This window comes from Nothobranchius furzeri, chromosome 12 (genome assembly GCF_043380555.1).
Source record: "Nothobranchius furzeri strain GRZ-AD chromosome 12, NfurGRZ-RIMD1, whole genome shotgun sequence".
In the NCBI taxonomy this organism is placed as follows: Eukaryota; Metazoa; Chordata; class Actinopteri; order Cyprinodontiformes; family Nothobranchiidae; genus Nothobranchius; species Nothobranchius furzeri.
In genome coordinates this window covers 68,267,572-68,290,480 of record NC_091752.1, presented here as the reverse complement: position 1 = coordinate 68,290,480, position 22,909 = coordinate 68,267,572, and the positions used below count along the sequence as shown (strand labels likewise).

The 22,909-nt window shown below is 46.8% G+C and overlaps 1 protein-coding gene across 1 annotated transcript; it reads left to right on the top strand.

The window, feature by feature from the left end:
- The first annotated feature begins 1,095 nt into the window (after positions 1–1,095).
- On the top strand, positions 1,096–22,219 carry smarca4a (SWI/SNF related BAF chromatin remodeling complex subunit ATPase 4a). Its single transcript, XM_015945223.3, has 34 exons — positions 1,096–1,234; positions 6,407–6,675; positions 7,086–7,218; positions 7,920–8,327; positions 8,455–8,553; positions 8,653–8,908; positions 10,805–10,931; positions 10,995–11,168; positions 11,274–11,447; positions 11,555–11,725; positions 13,664–13,714; positions 13,803–13,933; positions 14,010–14,073; positions 14,147–14,256; positions 14,418–14,565; positions 14,636–14,799; positions 15,710–15,776; positions 15,854–15,964; positions 16,039–16,281; positions 16,353–16,466; positions 17,721–17,828; positions 17,899–17,985; positions 18,082–18,128; positions 18,200–18,366; positions 18,451–18,614; positions 18,890–19,117; positions 19,200–19,277; positions 19,354–19,572; positions 19,654–19,913; positions 20,101–20,206; positions 20,286–20,387; positions 21,606–21,738; positions 21,818–21,957; positions 22,041–22,219. The coding sequence occupies exons 2-34, from the start codon at positions 6,454–6,456 to the stop codon at positions 22,071–22,073; spliced, it is 4,839 nt and encodes a 1,612-aa protein (XP_015800709.3). The 5' UTR covers positions 1,096–1,234; positions 6,407–6,453; the 3' UTR covers positions 22,074–22,219.
- The last annotated feature ends 690 nt before the right edge of the window (positions 22,220–22,909 follow it).

Below are 22,909 nucleotides of genomic sequence, written 5' to 3'. Positions count from 1 at the left end.
AAATAAAAACTACACCTGGTAGAAATATTTGTACTTGAAGGACTGTTTATTTATTTTTTTGTTTGTATTTATTTGGGGAGGGGGATCAGCCTCTGCCCTGGTCTGCTACCAGATCCATGTTACGCCTGCCCCATTTTGCAGGTGGTGGGTCCACAGGTGGATCAGTTCATGCTGGGCCTGGCCTCCAGGGGCATGCACATGGGCCCCAAGCCTCAGCAACCCTCTGGGCCTGGTACTCTGGCAGTCATTTGACTCCCCCTTCACCTCGGATCCATTTGCCTTTCAGAGACCCTAAGGGGGTCAAGATGCCCCCTGGTAAATGACTCAGAATCAGAATATTTTGTTGCCATGTTTGCAAGAGATCACAACATTAGGAAATTGCTGCTCTACTTGCTGCCAAAAGAAAGATAAAAATAAGAGATAATCCACTATAGGAATTAATGATAAAATAATATTTTAAAGTGGCAATAATTAGAGAAGCATCTACCACACACACAGTGTAGGTACTGATCAGAGCGGTCAGTTCAGGTGCAAACACAACACGGAGAGCGACTGGAGTGTGCAGACCCCTGCTCTCAAACGCCATTTCTGGAAGGTGTTCATTCAAGAAAAAGCATTAGGATTTGTTTTTATTTTGCCTGTAACTCAAAAGAATCAAACTGAAAAGTAATTTCAAACTGCCAAAACAGTTTTGTGGCCCTGCTCTTTGTTTTAGATGGTAAAAAGCCTGCCCCTGCCCCAATTTGATCACATATCCACCGCAAATATCCATTCAGCTGATTTAAACTATGGTCAAATAGCGTTTGCACCAACTGCTGAGATTTCTGAAAGCTACCAATGAAAGATAAAACATTTACTGTCCGTTATTCTTTCACAGAAATGCTAAACATCCGTACTGTCGCTTTAAGACGGGAGCCGAAGCGAAGCAGGCAGTTTTCCATGGTGAACATATCTGGACACAACACTAGACGTGTCTCTTTTGCGTTTCTCGCGTCCTGCATTTAGTGTTTTTGAGACTAATAAACGTAAATAACTGAGTGTCGAGCCCGAGCTCCCATCCCCCACACCGGTGTCGCGGGCCTGTGGCGGAGGGGGGCGCTGTAGAGGCGGCTCATCACGGAGGTGGTTGAAGGAAAAAACCCGACAGCGTAGGTCGCTCTTTGTTTCTGACTGGAAACAAAACCAAGAGACACTGCGACCCGTCAGAGTCCAAATATCAACTTTCACCTCTTCTGTAAGTCGTCTACACTTCTTATGACTGACGAGGACACTTTATTGTCTTTTATGGATCACTTTTCTACATGAAACGAGCTTCGGCTGGATTTTTTCCTGAGATAAAACGAGCCATGTAACAGTAGCGCTGGTGCGGCGCGGCAGAGTGCAATGAATGGAAATTGTTTTTGGACAGCGGAGCGGCGAGCCAAGGGTACGGGAGGCGCGTTGGATCAATCAGCTCCCACGATGAGTGATGCTGTCTCATGTAGCTCGCGTCGCACCGAATTTTCCTCAAAAATTCACAATTTTCCTGTCTTAACTGGCCTGGCACGGCATGGCAGGCTAGGCTAGCCGAACTGGCTTTGTTAGCATGCTAACAACTAACAAACGTTTCCCGAGGATTTAACGGAGAAGCCCCAATCTGAGACGGCGCTATTATTTTATCCATATCGTTGTGGCTGAAGTAAAGGTCCAGTAAATAGCAGCGAGGTGATTTAGCTCCCAGTGCGTGTGGGACTCAAGATATCGGCTTTAATCATCTCAATGGAACCTTATCTGTAAAAGCCGGCTAGGCCTGCTAATGCTAACAGATCTGAAAATGCTAAAGCAGCTACTTTCTGACATTTAAAAATTGTAAACCTTGTGCGTCATAACTCTTCTGTGGCTTTTATCAAAGAAGGGGATATTTGATCATATTTCCATAAACATTTGAATTGTTTTTAATTCAACCTTTGTGTCGTTAAGTCTGTGACCATTAACATAATCAGTTTGACGTTTTGAAACTGGCATCAATGACACAATCTCAGCTACTGCCTGGATTTGAGTTCATATTTCAACCTCACGCAATCAACCGACTAATATTCCCCTTTATGTTCACTTGAAATTTTCACTTGAATGCTTATATTCTAATTTGAAGTTTGTATATTTAAACTTTGAGGGAAATAAATTATTGAATTGAATTGAAATGTTATTTATATAGCACCAAATCCCAACAAGAGTCATCAACTTATCGGACACTTAACCGTGTCACAATTAGCATAGTTTCACTGTAAGTTACACCAAGGTGATCTGAAGTCAGACAAAGCGTAAAGTAAATGAAAATGTTCCTGTTTAATGTAACTGATGTAAAAGCTAAGCAGATCAGAAGCTACGTAAGAAGTTGTCCAGTTTTCTGGTTTGTTCAGCATATAAACGTTTATTTTACAATGAGGCGTTTAGAATCACGAGTCTTTGCGTTTCTGTTTTCCTTTTGTGGGTCAAGAACTGAGAAGTTTGGCATCTACTAATTTATAGCTGAGGTCTTCACCCGCAGAGCCAAGGACTAGTACCAGATATCAGATTACAGTAAAATATATATTTATATTCTTCCATGTACATGGTTTTAATATGCATTGGTCCGTGGGGGTGTAGTTTTACTCAAACTACTGTATTTATAGTACAACATGGCTATAATAGTAACTAGAGATTGACCCATATGTAGGGGTCATGGTCCTTCGTTGATGGGTGTGATTGTTGTTTTTGCTGATGTTCATGGCTGATATCTAGAAGTTTCCCACCTTATCTACAAGGTAAAGTCATTAATAACAACAGCTGACGCACAACATTTCTGATCCTGAATCAGTTTTTGAACTCCAAATTTAACCAGCTGTTGAATCTTCAGTTTGTGCACTGCTGAGTATTAAAATCAACATTTAACTGAAGATAATGGAACAAACCAATAAACGGACCAAGTAGGGATGTAAGAAAATATCGATATGGCAACATATCGTTATATATGTTTCCAACAATATTATATCGATATTCAAAAGCCGTGTATCGGAAATATTGTTATGGCAATATATCGTGATATTTTTTCCTGCAAGTATTACATCGATATTCAAAAGCTGTGTATCTAATTCTTGAAAGAATTTACATGCATACTTTTGTTTATTTTCTTTTCGTTTTGTGCAATTCAATCGCCACCCGCTAGTTGGCAGCAGTGTGCAAAGGGTTATGTTTCCACCATTGAAATGTAAATCCCTCCATCATGGTTCAGATACCTCATGTTAAACATGTTACGTATCAGTTTGGACTGTTTATTGAACATTCTTACAATATATTCAGTAAAAAAAATTGCTTGTAACGTCTGACTGAATGTATCGCAATATATTGTGATATATCGTATCGTCTCCCCTGTATCGTGATATGTATCGTATCGCCAGAATTTCAAAAATACACATCCCTGGGACCAAGTGTTAAAAGTAAAACGAGTAAATAAACCATCTTTTAACATTCATGTTTCTATTGAGCAGATTTCTTAGGAACACAAATACAACTTTACAGTATAAATAAGAAAATAACAAATATCAAAAATAAATTGTATAAAAACTAAGACAGGAAAACACAAAAGCAACCTGCTAACACATATAAGCAAAATCTAAAGTGCATTTATTTAGCGATTCACTAATCATTTCTAACATCTCGTAAATAAAACCTTTCAGTATTTGACTCAGCAGCAGCGTCATAGCAACAAACCCCTCATCTCTGAGACTTCCTGTATGGAGGTCTGTAGATGTGCCTGACTTTAAATCAGCTCTGCTGAAGAAGATTACAATAAATGATATTTAAAAAATGGTAAATGTTAAATGATGAATGGACTGTGTATAGCGGCTTCTGGGGGTTCTACAACCCCCCAAGGTGCTTCACAACACAGTCATTCACCCATTCACACACTGGTGGGGATGAGCTACGATGTAGCCACAGCTGCCCTGGGGCGGACTGACAGAGGCGAGGCCTGCCGAGAACAGGCGCCACCAGTCCCTCCAGTCACCACCAGCAGGCGACGCGGGTTAAGTGTCTTGCCCAAGGACACAACATTAGCCAGGTGGAGGCCTCCATGCACTTTATTATCCACTAGTTTGACAGAAACGAGAGCGGGGTATCCGCGGGTCCTTAAAAAGTCTTCAATTAGCTTTTCCAAATTTAAGGCCCTAAAAATCCTTAAAAATAACAAATAATCCTTAAATACAGTTTCCAAAGGTCTTAAATTACCAAAGACCCAATAAACAAGATTCTTTTATTTCTATAAAATTTTCGTGAATTTCTAGTTTGTGTTCAGTGTTTTTTGTGTACGATGTTGGCGTAAGCGGAACCGTACACATTCAGTTGGTTGTGAAAGGGGGCTATTTTTAGATGAGCACATTAGCTGGTTAAGCTGGTGGGAGCTTGCGCCACGGGGAAGTGCAAGTTTAATGGTAACTGGATGGCTAATCCCAAGTTCGCGGCGTGGTTAGCACCAGTTCCAGGCAATAGCTGGAAATTATAGCTTACATTTAATTTAAAAAAAAATAGCTTAAATTTGGTCAAAGTGGCCTTAAAAAAGGTCTGAAAAGTCTTAAATTTGGCTCCCTTAGACCTGCAGATACCCTGAAGAGGGTGAAGGGGTGGGCTTTTCTGTGTTTTTAGATGTTGTACAGCAGTGGTTCCCAAACTTATTTAGCCGCGCACCCCCTTCTATGTCCCGACCATGTTGACGCACCCCCCAGCCCCCACATCAAGGCATGGATATATATATATATATATATATATATATATATATATATATATATATATATATATATATATATATATATATATATAAGACGTCAAGCTAAACAGACAGGGTTAGAAAAATATGATCGACCTTTTTCCCCAACTCTTTCATTTTTTAAATAGTAATTAATAAGCATTCAATACCATTACAATTTCCTTTGATTTAATTTTAAATAAACATTTAGAGTGCCCAGGTAGCACATCAACAATGAAATTTAACGGTTTTCTTAAAGCAGGAACGTTTAACCAGAGCGCTCTCCTTCCTTCTGCTCTGCGTAACCCTGAGCTGGTCACCTACTTGTGCGTAATCAAATGTCTATAGGGGAAAATATGGAAAAGCCATGAGGTTCACTTTTGCCTCAGACCGACTTATTGCTGTTTTATGGTGTGGCTGAATCTGCGATCTGCTGCCACGTGGACTGGAATAACAAATGCTGCAGTAACAGGAGTTGTGGTCAGGTTCATGAGGAGTCACTGGCTGGAGCGGACCCGACTTTAATACGTCATCCCAAAATAGAAGCTAATATCTTAATTTGACCTTGAATGAAAAATGTTGTTATAAAACCTCTTAAAAGTTTTTATCACAGAGGAGGAAGCGCTCATTTCTGCCTTCAGTCTGACGGCGCGCCGGAGTTTGCGCAGCGTGCGTGCTTATTGAATCTGTGTGTGTGTGTGTGTGTGTGTGTGTGTGTGTGTGTGTGTGTGTGTGTGTGTGTGTGTGTGTGTGTGTGTGTGTGTGTGTGTGTGTGTGTGTGTGTGTGTGTGTGTGTGTGTGTGTGTGTGTGCGTGCGCGCGGCACAGCTCCATGAGCCGCTCAAGTCACCGCGTCTCGTTATTGGCGCTATTTAAACCAATGTTACTTCTGTCCAGCCCAGATGTGCTCACTTGTGCACCCGTGAGCCGTGGTTCCGCTGGAACGCGTCTGACCTCTGACAGACGCACTCTGAACTTCAGATCTTCAGCACGCCTGAATGGGAATCATTTCTTGATTTATTTAGTTACATCCACAATGTTCTGTGTGTGAGGTTTACAATGTCAGAACACCTGCATGAGACAGGTGTTAATTACAATCTGCCAGAATGACTCGCCACCTTCAGATTCCTTCAACATCGTTAAAAATGATCAAATACGGAACATATCGGCGTGCGCAGGCCAGAGCGCTGAAGCTCGGCACATTGTTATTATGAGGCTAGGGCACATGTGGAGGACACGCGTGCAAAAATATACTTGTTTTCAATTACATTTATTGTGCCCTCTTACTATTTCTTAGGCCCACCCACAAATTAGTTTCTGGCTACGCTAATGGTGACATATGACAGACTTCTGTGAGCTCTGCAGCCATTACACTTTTCACCTCGCGCACCCCCTAGCGGCAGCTCGCGCACCCCCAGGGGTGCGCGCACCACACTTTGGGAATCCCCGTTGTACAGGGATGCTTTAAAAGTTGGCGAAGTCCACACAATTATTATTAAAATTAGAGTTTGTCCTAAACTTTCCCTGAGCATCATGATGACATTGTTCTATTTAAAATGAGCAGACTTGTCACATATCCTTATATTCACCTGGTGGATTATTTGTGTGATATCTGACCTGAGTCACTGTCTTCCATCTTGTTTTTAAGCATACCTGCAGCTGCTGCTGCTACACTTTCCCATTTCCTCCTGAGAGATGTCCACCCCTGACCCCCCGATGGGAGGGACGCCTCGGCCCGGTCCCTCCCCAGGCCCAGGGCCGTCTCCAGGAGGCATGATGGGCCCGAGCCCTGGCCCCTCGCCTGGCTCGGCCCACAGCATGATGGGGCCCAGTCCAGGACCTCCAGGATCTGGACACCCCCATCCTCCACAGGGACCCTCAGGATATCCTCAGGACAACATGCATCAGATGCACAAGGTACTAGGATGTTTTATATATCTATGTATGTATGTATGTGTATGTATGTATGTATGTGTATGTATCTATATATATATAGATACATATATATATGTGTATGTATATGTATAAATGTATGTATATGTATATATATAGGTATATATACATGTGTATATATGTACATATATATGTATATACATATGTGTATATATATATATATATATATATGTGTATATATATATATATATATATATACATATACATATATATATACACATATGTATATATATATGTATATGTATATATAAATGTGTGTGTGTGTGTGTGTGTGTGTGTAATTTATCCTTTTCTCTAATATAATATTTGTTTAAATTGACTTTAATCTTGTCAATCGGTGCATTATTGATGAACTCTGTGTGACCGCTGGACAGCCCATGGACTCCATGCATGATAAAGGTATGCCAGACGACCCTCGCTATGGTCAGATGAAGGGTATGGGCATGAGACCAGGGGGGCACAGTGGGATGGGACCCCCTCCAAGCCCGATGGATCAACATTCCCAAGGTACGGCATCTCCCAGTATTAGTTTGGATGTGCTTTGTTTCCTAACGCCCCTTTAGAATGGGTGAGTGATGAGTCTGCTGATGTAAAACCACACGTTCCTAATACGAATCCTAATGCAGCTTGAGAGTTTGGAACGAATCCTCTTTTTATTCGTGATTTAAGTTTAAGGCCCTTTAGTCATCACCCACTGCACCTATCTGGTGGTTTACCCCCCAGTCCAACACCTTAAAGCTGAGTGCCAAGCAGGGAGGCGCTGGGTCCCGTTGTCAAAGTCCCGGACGCTCTACCACTAGGCCACTGCGAAGGTATCTCCTGTAAGCATGAGAGACTCTTTGTGTGCATGTGCACGAGGAGCTGTGCGAACCCACTCGGCCGGCTTTTCCTCTCGTGAGTCGTGATGGCCTTATGGCAGCGAGAGCAGACGCAGGTCCACAGGAAGGGGGCGGAGTGTCAGACATCAAGAGCAGCTGCATCTTAAAACCCGAACGTGTAATTAACTGAAACTAACGTTTTGGGAGGGAGAAACTGGAGGATACGTGTCGTGGCGGCGTTGTTTTATCGTCACAGATTTAATCCTGCTTTAATGTTTCAGAATATTAAAACTTCTAAACACGTCCTTTTAAACATCTAAAAGTTTACATCAGAGTGCCTGAAATGATTTTTTTCTGGGATCTGACATCATCTTTGTTTATTGTTGCTAGGTTACCCGTCTCCATTGGGAGGATCAGAGCATGCGCCTAGTCCTGTCCCTGCTAACGGCCCTCCCTCTGGCCCCGGGTCAGGCCCTCTGGAGGGAAGTGGGGACCTCGGTCAGGGTATGGGCCAACCTAACCGTGGCGGTCCTCAGGCTCCAGGTGGACCACCAGGTCCAGGGGCTGGACCGGGCGGAGCTGGTGGACCCACACCTTTCAACCAGAGCCAGCTGCACCAACTCCGGGCTCAGATCATGGCCTACAAGATGCTGGCGCGCAGTCAGCCGCTTCCAGAGCACCTGCAGATGGCCGTGCAGGGGAAGAGGCCCATGCCCAATATGCCCCCCTCTACGGGGCCTGGAGGTGGCCCGGGAGCTGGACCCGGACCAGCTCAGACCAGTTACAACAGACCACACGGTGAGGATGTCTTCTTCAGGGAAAAATGTGTTCTACGTTAGAAAAAGAAGTTTGCTCAGTAGATTACGTTATGTCCCTATTAGCTGTTACCTGAAAATGAATTACATAGGTGATTCTGTTGCTCCAGGTATGGTGGGTCCCAATATGGCCCCTCCTGTACCTGCAGGAGGTCCTCCTGCAATGCAAGGACAGCATGCTAACGGGCCTCCCAAGCCATGGCCTGAAGGTAAACGTGGTCATGGCAGCAACACCAGAAACACGATTTTAGCTTAACGAGAAGAAAACCTTTTCTGAAAACCTCGTCTCTCACTCGATTGTCCTCTAGGACCAGTTGTGAACGCTGCTGCCCCTTCCAACCCTCCTCAGAAGCTGATTCCTCCCCAGCCTACTGGCAGGCCCTCTCCGGCTCCACCTTCGGTGCCTCCAGCGGCCTCCCCAGTAATGCCTCCTCAGACTCAGTCTCCGGGGCAGCCTGCACAGCTCCCTCCCATGATGCTGCACCAGAAGCAGAACCGCATCACACCTGTCCAAAAACCCCGCGGGCTGGACCCAGTGGAGATCCTGCAGGAGCGGGAGTACAGGTGAGAGCCTGGGGGCACAAAGGCATCCCTGTAAAGGCCCTGGTGGCTGGGGGGTGTGCAGTTATGTGGTTCAGATGAATCGGTGAATTGAATCATTTTACCTCCAGCACTTTAGGTGATTGAGTTATTGGAGTAAACCCCCGTCGGGGCAGGAGGTTGCACTGGGTGTCCGGACCCGTTTATATCTGGTTGCTAGGTGGACCAGTAGGGAGTTTCTGGTTTTCCAGCTTGTCTGGGGCATGTATGCGACAAATACTGGCATAACGAGAAGAGGAAGGAAGAGCTGCAGCCGTGTGCGTTCATCATAACCTCAGTTCAAACTTTTTAAGCAGCAGCTTCTGGACAAAGACTGCCTCGTCCCACTGAAGCCAACAAAACTCAAACCTTTCCTTTTCATTTCTTTAAACATTCACATTAGAGCTGCAGCTATCGAATATTTTTGTAATCGAGTACTCTAATAAATGACCCTTTTGTGTTTGTAAACCATTATATTCTTTCCTGGCACTTGCAGAGTACAGATGCTTCTCTATTTGCTCCCTTGTCTTTTTTTCCCAGGGCTCTTTGTCCTGTCTGCCCACAGAGCGCTTCTCTGCATTTCTTCTGAAAACCCCTATTTTTAACCATGGATTTGATAAACTGGTCATTCAACACGATCGATAAGATTTTTTCAACAATGAGAACAGAGCAGGGGGCTCCCACATGTCCACAGGGACACTCCCGGTGGGATATATGATGGATTCCTGGAAGGAGTAGAAGATCGTATGCCTCTCCCAGCTGTCCATTGAGGACGTCGAAGACGTGTGGATGTTCGGCCTGGTGATCACTGGATTTCTCCTGATTGGAGTGGGAGGATATCTGGTTTTCTGGAAATTTGGGAAGACGGGAGCGATTGGAGGGCGACCCGCACCCACGGAAAGCACCGTCCGTGTGGAGACTTCTCAGACCGGGATGTTACTCGAGGTGAATCGTAAGCTGGACAATGTTCTAGCTGTGATACCAGTATTAGTGCGCAAAATGGATGTCATCTCGGAGAGAGTCACCGGACGGTATGGACAGGTTTAAAAACCCAAAATTGGCTTCACTGAAGGACTGGAATGATCAGTTTAAAGACTGAAGGCAGAGAGGAAAATTATCTCAGCCTGACCCAAACAATTCTTGTTATCTGAATCTGACGCCCTGGTAGCCTTGAGAAGGCTTGCAACAAACCCCCACGAAGGAATGCAGACAGATGCTGTGAAAAAAACCGACGTGTCGTGTAAAAACTGCTATTTTTAGCACATTTTGGGTCCGTGTTCTACCAGACGACAGCGTGAGCTGAAACTGGGTGCTACAAACGAAAAAGTCGCTCAGCGTCCGCAGAATATATAGCGGACCTCCGAGTCCGCCTGCAGAAGTGACATTTACATGTGGATGTTTCCTGGTCAGGTGCTGCAGCATGGAGGATGTGGTGTTGTGGTAGGCTAGATCCACTTTACAGTATTTACACTGGACTACGTTTCCCACCTTGCGACGTGAAAAATGCTCCACACCTTTGACATTTTCTGTCTTTTTCGCACTCCACTGGGCTCCACGTTGTCCGCCATGGCTTAAGAGAAAGTTAAGTTAAAGTTGCTACTCGCGTGTGCATTCAGTGCAGTGTGTGTGTGCGTCACTTATTTCGGTCCGGGTGAAACACGACCCCGGGCGATTGCAAAGCCGTGAATTAATTAAACATGAATTAAACGAAGCCTCGAGGCAGAGAATTTGACTCGAGGATTTTTTGTACTCGAATTATTCGAGGTACTCGAGGAATCGTTTCAGCCCTAATTCACACAATAAAATATTTTCCGGGGCTTGATTAACGTCCTTTGTTGTATTTTGTCAATAAAACAACCATATTTGTTGTGTGTTTTCCAGGCTCCAGGCTCGTATAGTGCACCGTATCCAGGAGCTGGAACACCTGCCTGGCTCACTCGCAGGTGATCTTCGCACCAAGGCCTCCATCGAGCTTAAAGCCCTCCGACTGCTTAACTTTCAGAGACAGGTATGGGTTGAGGGGGGTCTCCTTAGTGGGACCAATTCCAGTTTAACGGTTTTGTTGTTCCAGCTGCGTCAGGAGGTGGTGGCGTGCATGCGTCGAGACACTGCACTGGAGACCGCCCTAAACGCTAAAGCCTACAAACGCAGCAAGCGTCAGTCTCTGCGGGAGGCCCGCATCACCGAGAAGCTCGAGAAGCAGCAGAAGATTGAACAAGAGCGTAAACGTAGACAGAAACACCAGGTACGGAGTCACGAGTGCTGAGGTGCTCATGCTGGGCCCTGCTTGTTGCTCAGTCACACATCAACCAAATGTCAGCAGACACTTGAAGAGTTTGTGTCTGTGTAGGAATACCTCAACAGCATCCTGCAGCATGCCAAGGACTTTAAGGAGTACCACCGCTCCATCACGGCGAAGATCCAAAAGGCCACCAAAGCCGTGGCGACCTACCACGCAAACACCGAGCGCGAGCAGAAGAAGGAGAACGAGCGTATAGAAAAGGAGCGAATGCGGAGGCTGATGGTGAGACTTTTACTAAAATCTGTTCTGGAGACCACTCAAAACATCAGGAACCACCAGGAAACGAGTTTGTCTCGGCACATTTGAACTGACGGTGAACCTCCTTCCAGGCTGAAGACGAGGAAGGCTACCGTAAACTTATCGACCAGAAGAAGGACAAGCGTCTGGCCTACCTGCTGCAGCAGACGGACGAATACGTCGCCAACCTCACGGAGCTGGTGCGCGCCCACAAAGCTGCTCAAGCGCTCAAAGAGAAGAAGAAGAAGAAGAAGAAAAAGAAGGTGAATATTTAAGTAACCACTCATTTTCTGGAATGAACCTGCGTGTTTTTAACTCCACGTGTTTTACTTCATCAAATCAGAAATATCAGGGCAAGTTTTCCACCCCCATCTACTTCCTACCCCCCAGCCAACCCCCTGTCTGTCTTTACTCCTGTAGATTTCCAGGACATTTGCCTCATTCAGACACATGAAACCAACCTCATGCCCTGCTGATTTCATTCCTACTACCTTGTTCATCAGGATGTTTGACCAAACTGGCCCATGCGTTGTAGATTTATTCATTTATGCCTACAATCTGGCTCTGTACCGTCTGTTTTCAAACATGCAGTCATTGAACCCATCCTTAAAAAACCCAGTTTGGACTCATCTCAGCCTAAAAATTACAGACCCATCTCTAAATGACCCTTCATCTCTAACATATTGGAAAAGGTTATAGCAGATCAGCTGATGACTTTTCTGGAACTACACAACAGTTTAGATAAATTCCAGTCTGGTTTTGGTAAAAAGCGTTCAACAGAAACAGCTTTGCTTAAAGTTTCCAGTGACATCATGATGGCTGCAGACAACGGGGAGTTCACAGTGTTAGTATTGTTAGACCTTTCTGCAGCTTTTGACACTGTTGATCACAACACCTTAATTAACAGACTTGGTGACTCGGTGGGATCTCTGAAACTGTTCTAGACTGGTTTAGATCGTACCTTTCTAACAGAAGTTACAGTGTCTGTAGAAACCAGATCATGTCAGATTCTACCTATCTGTTCTGTGGGGTACCCCAAGGCTCTGTTTTGGGTACACTGTTGTTTCTGCTGTACATGCACCCTCTTGGACAGATACTTGATTCTTTTCATGATGTCTCTTATCACCTATATGCAGATGACATTCAGCTGTACTGCTCCTTTAAGGATTCTGAGTTCTACAAGCTGTCTGAATTACTAGAGTGTCTATCAGCTATCACCAGCTGGCTAGAAGATACTGTAACTTCCTCCAGTTAAACTCTGAAAAGACTGATTGTCTGATCATTGCCCCTGAGAGCATGGTTCCCCTGATTAGTCTAAAACTTGGTCATTTATCCTCTGCCGTCAAGACAAACTTAAGAAATTTGGGTGTTTTTGACCAATCAATGTCTCTTGAAGGTCACTCAAAAACATTGATCTAAAACAGTTTTTATCACTTAAGAAATATCTCCAAACTGAGAAGGTTGTTGTCAAAACATGAACTTGAAATGGTTCTCCATGACTTTATCTCCTCCCGTTACTGTAACACACTCTTCACATGTTTTAACAAGAAAGCCCTTGACCTCCTTCAGTTGGTCCAGAACTCTGCAGCGAGGCTCCTAATTGGAGCAAACAGAAGAGCACACATCACTCCTATTCTGATGTCTCTGCACTGGTTACCCGTTTCCTTTAGAGTTCATTTTAGAGTCCTGACTAGAACTTTCAGGGCTCTACATGGTCAAGCTCCTCCCTACATTATTGAACTGTTAAAGCCTTATGCTCCAACCCGAGCCCTCACATCCACACTCCAGAACCCTCTACTCCCCCACTTGTCCAGATTTAGGGTAACATCAGATTTTAACCATAGGCCCTATCAAATAAAAATGTTTTAAGCCTATTCTTAAAAGTAGACAAAGTGTCTGCCTCACAGACTAAAGCTGGGAGCTGGTTCCACAGGAGAGGAGCCTGATAACTAAAAGATCTGCCTCCCATCCTAATTTTAGATATTCTGGGAACCACCAGTAGACCTGCAGTCTGAGAGCGAAGTGCTCGGTTAGGAACGTATGGAACAATCAGATCACTGATGTATGATGGAGCTTATTAAGAGCTTTATATGTGAGAAGGATCTTATATGACTTTATATTGTTTTGATCTACGTGAAGCTCTTTGTGATGCTATGTCTGTTATAAGTACTTTATAAACAAAATGTACTTATTAACTTCAGAAGCCCGAAATCGCAGAGGGAGCTGCTCCTGCTATGGGACCAGATGGGGAGGTGAGATTCTAGAAGAACATCATTCTAAGCATCACCTTTGACGATTCGTCCTAACAGCTGGTTGTCATTTCTTCTTCTGCTCTACCAGCCTTTAGACGAAACCAGTCAAATGAGTGACCTTCCAGTGAAAGTCATCCATGTGGACAGTGGGAAGATCCTGACGGGTGGGGATGCACCGAAGGCCGGTCAGCTGGATGCCTGGCTTGAAATGAACCCGGGGTGTGTATCGCAGCTCCTCGGCTAAAGCCAGATCAGTGATGGACAGGAAGGTTTTACTAAAACCAGTTTCCTTCAGGTACGAGGTGGCGCCGCGCTCAGACAGCGAGGACAGCGGTTCAGATGACGAAGAGGAGGAGGAGGTAAATGATGTCTTGGTGTTGAACCGTGGCCGGTTGGAGTTGCCAGGCCTAAGTTTTGGTTTGTTTTCTGGAGGATGAGGACGAGCAGCATCAGCCCTCTTCAGCTTCAGCCGACGAGAAGAAGAAGATTCCAGACCCGGACAGCGAGGACGTTTCAGAAGTGGATGTCAGACACATCATAGAGTGAGCTCGTGGACTTGTGTTGTTACTGAGCATCCACACGCCCTCGTGACTGTTTGGTTCCATCGTTTAATGATGAAGGACCTGTTCTTTCTTTTGTAATCTGCGTTTTTCACTGGCTGTTCCACAAACATCTCACTGTGTGCGTCTGTCTCTTTCATCAGGCACGCCAAGCAGGATGTGGACGACGAGTACGGCAGCGCAAGCTTCAACCGGGGCCTGCAGTCCTACTACGCCGTCGCTCACGCCGTCACTGAGAAGGTGGATAAACAGTCCTCCCTGATGGTCAACGGTCAGCTCAAGCAGTACCAGGTAACCCGGCACCGCTGAAACAAAGGAAACCAAAGGTGGACCAGAGCTAATTCCCCCGTTTGCTGCTCAGATTAAAGGCCTGGAGTGGCTTGTGTCGCTCTACAACAACAACCTGAACGGCATCCTCGCTGATGAGATGGGTTTGGGGAAAACCATCCAGACCATCGCCCTCATCACTTACCTCATGGAGTTCAAGCGCATCAACGGGCCCTTCCTCATCATCGTGCCCCTCTCGTAAGTCGCTTACATCCCGATTAAAAATAATCCTACAATCAGGGTTTTTCCTGCACTCAAATTTGCGTGGCGGCCGCCTCCAGCTAATTTTGTGCCGCCCCAGCCTGATTTCACTCTGCCTCCAGCTATATGGATGTTACTGTAACTGCAGTTGCAGCGTTGCGCCACTACAGGGCGCTATATCAGCAGCGGTGCACCGAAAAGCACTAAAACCGCTGCAGACAAAGATCAAAAATAGCTTTTCTCGCTAGTTGGTACATACCTATGGTTGGTGCTATTAACGTCCTGATTTTGCCCCAGCTCTTCCATGTCAGAGCAAGACTGTAAATGTCTGTGTGTGTCTGTCTATTTTTAAACGTAGCTCTGGTGCAACATCTTTGAATTACTATTTTCCCCAGAGCACTATGATTGGCCCACCACTATGGACCAATCACAGCTCTTTATGTGTTTGAAACCCCTCTAGAGAGCTGTGATTGGCCAGCCAGAATGCTGTTGGGGCTGCGGAGGTTCCAGTGGAGCGTTCCTAGACCAAACTTCGCAAAGCAAGAATTTGGTCTAGTTCACTCGGTTATACTATTGAGCCTTTCATAATAAGAGTCTGTTATTTCAGCCTGATCATTTTGTTGTTTTATTTCATATTTTTTAGCAGCAAACCAGTTTTGTTTCACTTGAAACGTTGTCAAATGGAATATTCTATTAATCGCCAGAAGCTTAGATTAGAACACTTAACGAAAACATATTTGGCCTTTAAAAAAGTGAGGCAGTTGAATGCACAGAGTACGCATGTGCTGGCGCACGGTCAGGATGGTACCACCTCTGCCTCAGTCTGAGCCAGGAACAACCCTGATATAATTATATCTAAAGGTAGAAAACCTCCAACTGGATGTGAGGTTTTCCTTTTTGTTTTCAGGACTTTATCAAACTGGGTGTACGAGTTTGATAAATGGGCGCCGTCTGTTGTGAAGGTCTCCTATAAGGTGAGCGGGACCTTCCTGATGTTCTGCTTGGTTCTGTTTCTCATCGTGGTCTAAGAAGCGATCTGGTTTCATTTCAGGGGTCCCCCATTGCTCGTCGTTCCTTTCTGCCGATCCTCCGAAGTGGTAAATTCAACGTGCTGCTCACCACATACGAGTACATCATTAAAGATAAGCAAGTGTTGGCCAAGGTAACCGCGGCCTCCTCTAACGCCAACTCCAGGTCACAAACGCGCTCCTTACCTGAAACGTGTCTGTCCCAAAGATCCGTTGGAAGTATATGATCGTGGACGAGGGTCACCGCATGAAGAACCACCACTGTAAGCTGACTCAGGTGTTGAACACGCACTACCTGGCCCCGCGGCGTGTGCTGCTCACAGGAACGCCGCTGCAGAACAAGCTGCCGGAGCTCTGGGCGCTGCTCAACTTCCTGCTGCCCACCATCTTCAAGAGCTGCAGCACCTTTGAGCAGTGGTTCAACGCCCCCTTCGCCATGACCGGAGAAAAGGTGAGTCCGAGGCTTACTTCCTCAGGTTTCTTTCCCCACACCGCATACTTACGGGTTTGTTTGACGTGAAGGTTGACCTGAACGAAGAAGAGACCATCCTGATCATCAGACGTTTACACAAAGTGCTTCGACCGTTTCTGCTGCGCCGACTCAAGAAGGAGGTGGAGGCTCAGCTGCCGGAGAAGGTGAAGATCATTTCTTTATGCATTTATTTTAATTAGCATAAAAAGGTCAGAGACGAGAGAGCTTTATGGAGAACAAGTCAGCAGTGACCCGTCCTGTTCCTGCTAACAACCATCACGATTTTTACTGTATGCTTTCATCCAGGCAAACTTTGTGTTTCACACAACTTCTACGTCTAGATAAGTTTGACTCGGTTCAGAAAAGGATTATTTTCAGCTGTTAGAATATTAATAATGTTTAATAGTAGTACTGAGATCCACCACAAGGGGGAGGCAGAGAACATTCATGTTTTTAAGATCAGGCTCAAGACCCGCCTTTATAGTTTAGCTTTTAACTGATTTATTTATTTTTAATTACTGTTGTGTTACACATTTATGTTGTTTTATTTCTATAATCACATTTTATTGGGTATTTTACATTATACATTTTACATATTTTCCATATTAGCTCTTGTTATTTTACACGTCACGTATTTTAATCCTTCCCGTGTTTGCTCTGTGGAGCCCTCTGCCTCGGGACCGGTGGTCGGTGGCGGCGGCTGGGGCGCTACTTGGGTAGTGCCCAGGTAGTGGTGGGGGTTGCCACCCTCCCTCCCAGGGCTCCATGGATTGGTGTCTTGGCTGCTGCCGTCGAGGCAGATGGCTCCCATGATGGCGTGTCTTTCATTGCCTGTCCAATCGGAGCTCAGCCTAGTGTTTACTGTGGTCTTTTAATGTGCTCTGTGTGTGTGTGTGTGTGTGTGTGTGTGTGTGTGTGTGTGTGTGTGTGTGTGTGTGTGTGTGTGTGTGTGTGTGTGTGTGTGTGTGTGTGTCTGGGAATGGTTTGTGGATTGGGGGTGAATCTCACAGTTGTTTTGCGTGTGGGAAAGGGAGGGAATGTGGGTTATATGGGTCATTTTAATCTGTTAAGCACTTTGTGTTGCTTCCTGTGCATGAAAAGTGCTTTATCAATAAAGTTTGATTTGATTTGACGAAAGCGTTTGATCAGCCACCGTTTGAGGAAAGTAAAACATCCAATAATTTTTTTTCAGGCAGCACAAATTAATTTTGTTTAAGTGAAAAGAGCTACTGGTGATGTGGCAGCAGCTGAATAACTCATCATGTTTAATAATTTTCTATTTTTGTGTATTTCTGCAGCCCTCTGCTGCATTTAGCCTTTAGGTCTAGTTCCACGTGGTCTAGGTTTGGTTGTTTCCAGGTGTGATAGAAAACCAGGTGTGTGTTGCTGCTAATCGCGTCCCTTCCTGTCGTCTGCAGGTGGAGTATGTGATCAAGTGCGACATGTCGGCCCTGCAGAGGGTGCTGTACCGGCACATGCAGGCTAAAGGAGTGCTGCTGACCGACGGGTCCGAGAAAGACAAGAAGGTAGCACGGGGGTGCTGCTTTTGAAATTAGAGTTGTGATCGACATTAATGTTCTTGCGTTGTAATTTCAGGGTAAAGGAGGAACGAAGACCTTGATGAACACGATCATGCAGCTGAGGAAGATCTGCAACCACCCCTACATGTTCCAGCACATTGAAGTATGAAACATCACGCCGCTGACGGCTCATTTCAGAGTGAATTCCTGACGTTAGCGTTAGCGTCGCCGACGTTTCTATTTCTGTTCTGCTTTGCAGGAGTCCTTCTCCGAGCATCTTGGTTATTCTGGTGGAATCGTGACGGGGTAAGCTGCACCTTCAGCTCGCTCCTCTTAAAGATGGGCGTGTCGTCATTTTCTCACCCTCTTCTGCTCAGACAAGACTTGTATCGTGCATCTGGAAAGTTCGAGCTCCTGGATCGTATCCTGCCTAAGCTGAGAGCCACCAACCACAAAGTGCTGCTCTTCTGTCAGATGACCTCGCTCATGACCATTATGGAGGACTACTTCGCCTACCGCAACTTCAAGTACCTGCGTCTGGATGGTGAGACGCCTTTTCTTCAACCTCCTGATTGTTTCAGAGTGGATTTGAGAAGTTACGAGTGTTTGGGACGTTTTTCTCCAACAGGAACCACCAAAGCCGAGGACCGCGGGATGTTGCTGAAGACGTTCAACGACCCGGCCTCTGAATACTTTGTGTTCTTGCTCAGCACCAGAGCAGGAGGTCTGGGCCTGAACCTGCAGTCTGCAGACACCGTCATCATCTTCGACAGCGACTGGAACCCTCACCAGGTGAGACGGGTCTCTGTTGCAGCTCGGGACTTTTTTGTTCTGAAAACTGAAAATCCGTTTTTAAGATTGCCAACCAACCGTCTCTTCTGGAGTCCAGCAGCCTGGCAAGCCCTCCGAACAAGCTGCTGCCATGTTAGCTTTGCTCAGTCGCAGTAACATCCCAGCCACCAAACCGATAAAGCCCTGTGGTTGGCCAGCCAGCAGACTGGCCCGGCCAGCGGGGGTTCCAGTGGAGCGTCGCTGGACCGACTAATCTCCTTTTCTCCTTCACACAGGACCTGCAGGCCCAAGACCGAGCCCACCGCATCGGCCAGCAGAACGAGGTGCGCGTTCTCCGCCTCTGCACCGTCAACAGCGTGGAGGAGAAGATCCTGGCGGCTGCTAAGTACAAGCTGAACGTGGACCAGAAGGTCATCCAGGCCGGCATGTTCGACCAGAAATCTTCGGGCTGCGAGCGCCGCGCCTTCCTACAAGCCATTCTGGAGCACGAGGAGCAGGATGAGGTGGGGCGCCGAGGCAGCTGGTGAGCTGTGAGGGGGTGGGGGCGAGATCTGAGCTCACCCCCCGCTGTGGTTTTGTCTGCAGGAGGAGGACGAGGTGCCTGACGATGAGACGGTCAATCAGATGATCGTCCGAAGTGAAGAAGAGTTTGAGCTGTTCATGGTTTGTCCCGCCCCCATACGAGTTCTCCTGATGTTCCTAAACCTTACAACCTGACTCTTAACGGGTTTTGTCCCAGCGCATGGACCTGGACCGTCGCCGCGAGGAAGCCCGCAACCCGAAGAGGAAACCTCGTCTGATGGAGGAGGACGACCTGCCGGGCTGGATTTTGAAGGATGACGCCGAGGTCGAGAGGCTCACCTGCGAGGAAGAGGAGGAGAAGATGTTTGGCCGGGGATCTCGTCAGAGGAAGGAGGTGGACTACAGCGACTCTCTGACTGAGAAGCAGTGGCTTAAGGTGGGAGGAGTCCCGGTCCCGTCATCAGAACATAACGCTCTTTTCCCAGGCTAGGAGGACTCACGTGTCTCGTCCCTACAGGCCATAGAAGAAGGTAACCTGGAGGACATAGAGGAGGAAGTGCGTCACAAAAAGACTACCAGAAAACGGAAGCGAGACCGCGATCACGACGGCCCGGCCACGCCCAGCTCCAGCGGCGGCCGGGGGCGGGACAAGGACGACGACGGCAGGAAGGCGAAGAAACGCGGTCGCCCCCCGGCTGAGAAGCTCTCTCCTAACCCGCCGTCCCTCACCAAGAAGATGAAGAAGATCGTTGATGCTGTCGTCAAATATAAGGACGGGTGAGATGAACAGACCGCGTCGATGGGTTATGACATCACGCGCGTTCTGAACTGCCCTGACGTGTTGGCGCCTGAAGGCCGAATCGTTGGGTTCACCCGTCATAATGTTTTGGCATATTTGGCACATAAGTGATGGAATAGGTAATGAAGATGATGACTAGAACCACTCCTGTTTTGGTTTCCGTAGGAACGGCCGACAGCTGAGTGAGGTCTTCATCCAGTTGCCTTCTCGCAAAGAGCTGCCAGAGTACTACGAGCTGATCCGCAAGCCGGTGGACTTCAGGAAGATCAAAGTAGAGACCGAGACCTGCTCTTCCTGTTTTCATGTCTGACGTTTGTTCTGCAGGACTAATGAGCGACTTCCTGTTTCAGGAGAGGATCCGCAGCCACAAGTACCGCAACCTGAATGACCTGGAGAAGGACGTGATGCTGCTGTGTCAGAACGCCCAGACGTTTAATCTGGAGGGATCTCTGGTGAGAAGGATGGATCGTGCATCCGGTCCACTTAATACTGAGCGTTGTGCGCGGTCGACATCACCTCTGTCTGCTTAACCCTAAACCTCCAGATTTCTAATCGCTAAAGCCTGAGTCGTGCTTCTCCGTCAGCTCCAACATGGAGAGACACGAACGCACGCACGGACGGAGATGTTTTGCCCTCATACTTCTCCGTCTCCTGGAGAGTGTTGCAAAGCAATTCCCCGGCAGGACAGCAGAGGGCGTAGCGCTGTTCTGTGGTGTCATGTCTCGGTCCAAGATAGTGTGTTTATATTGTGTTTTTTTGTATATAAGAGACTTTTTAACACAGACAAATTTGTCTCTCATCCTCCTCCACCTCTTCATGCGCTCCCCACCTCTAAACCCACGTTTCCTGTCATTTCCGTCCACAAATAAAACGCTTGCTGTGCATCTTTTCACTCCTCCAGTCACGGGGAACTAAACGTTCATGTTTTTAGAGTTTTTTCGCGAAGTATTCTTCAAGCTTCTCCGTGTCTGCCGCTAGTTATCCTCGGCTCTCTTTATGTTTTTGAGGGCGCAATGGAGGCGGTGTAGACGACAGCGGCGTCCTGACCAATCACAAGCTTGCGTTGTCCGTCTCAACGGACGGATGTTTAGAAAAGAGAGCTCGGCTCTGTCCGTCCATGCGGGGCTCTCCAGCAGGGACGGATAATGGCGTTGCGTGTCTCCGCTCTGACGCAGACGCAGAAGCACGACTCGGGCTCAAGAGTTTAGCTTCTAAATGTTAGTAAACAGTTAGAATGGTAATCTTGAAACGACGTGTTTTAGCTCTGTTGGCCGCGTTCACGGACGGTAGGGACGAAGCTTCTAGTCGTAATCATGGAATTAGCCAAAGGGGCTTGAGGTGCGATACCGTTTGATGCCTCTAGGTGGTGCCCTCTGAGGAGAAAGCTCCAGGTTTCTGCTTTAATTGATGCGGCGATACCGCACGACTTGGCTTTTGCAGCACTTCTTTAAGCCGGGGACTCCAAGGCGCTTTACACTAGTCATTCACCCATTCACATGCTGGTGATGAGGTGCAATGTAGCCACAGAACGAGTTACCACTAACTTGGACTACATCAACCCTTTAAAGCTCCTAAATATCCTGATGTTAGTTTCAGACCCGGCCCGGTTGGGACCAGATCCCAAATGAAAGTAAAAGCACTCATTCTTCTGTTTCGCGTGAACCTTCCAGATCTACGAGGATTCCATCGTGCTCCAGTCGGTTTTCACCAGCGTGAGACAGAAGATCGAGAGGGATGACGAGAGCGAGGGAGAGGAAAGCGAGGAGGAAGAGGAGGAGATTGATGAAGGCTCAGAGTTTGAATGTGAGCATCAGAACTCAGCCCAAACTCGTGGCGGTCGCAGCAGCTGTTAACGCTCTGGCCTCACGCTCTCTGGTTTCAGCTCGCTCCGTGAAGGTGAAGATCAAGCTGAGCCGGAAGGAGAAGGGGGATCGAGGGAATAAAGGTCAGCGGCGGAGGGGCCGCGGCTCCCGAGCCAAACCGGTGGTTAGCGACGACGACAGCGAGGACGAACAGGAAGAGGTGAGATCGGCTCGCTGATGTCGGTAACGGCCGTCTTTAGTTGGACGTGACCGGTAAATCTGTTGTCGTGGTTTCTGTTGCAGGAGCGTTCAGCCAGTGGCAGTGAGGAGGACTGAAGACCGGACCAACGGAGCTTTTGACTTGATTTTATATCGTTTTACGTAGATTCAGCAGGGAGGCGGGCCTAGTTTGACCTAGATGAGCTGGTTTTTAGCGGGAAAGTTGTCACTGAAACACCATTAATTAAAACTATGGAAGCCTTCGTGTCGTTTTAACCACGTCCTGTTTGTGCATCTTCCTCCAAGTGGAACATTGACGGAGTCGGGTTTTTACGGACTGATCGTGGACCATCAAAACTTTTTTTTAACCATAATTCTGCCGTCTCATAAATTTGAGAAGTGTCCCTCTTGAATGCATGTCTGGATGTGTCTTCACTATTATCTGTGTTTAATTTAACGACTCACAAGTGGGATCGCTGTACGTCCCACCCTGCAGCCCCTCCCTCTCAGGTCACGTATGCAAAGGGGGGGGGGGGTAGGACCTTTTCTCCTGTCGGTGTCACTGGATTCCATAACGTACAATAAAGACATCTCCTGATTCATTTGTTGTCTTTTCTGGGTTTTTGAGTCTGGATTGAAGCCTAATTAGGTGAAAACTCGCTTGACGTGATAATTTGTTTAGTGTCCTGATCCTGTCCTTCCTCTGGGCATGCCCACCCACGTTTCTTCTCTGGCGTCTGGTTCCTCTACCCGTTTCTGACCTTGTCTCATCGGTCCCAGTGCCAAATAGGCTCTTTTTATGTCTGTCCACGGATTTCCATCTATGTCCATCCTGTCCTGCATAACTAAAGGGATGAGTCAGGTTAACCCAGAATGTCCTCGGTCCAAGCTAGTAGTAGCATAACTCGAGGTAATACTAGAGTAACTCCCCATAAGACCTGTTCTTAAGAGGA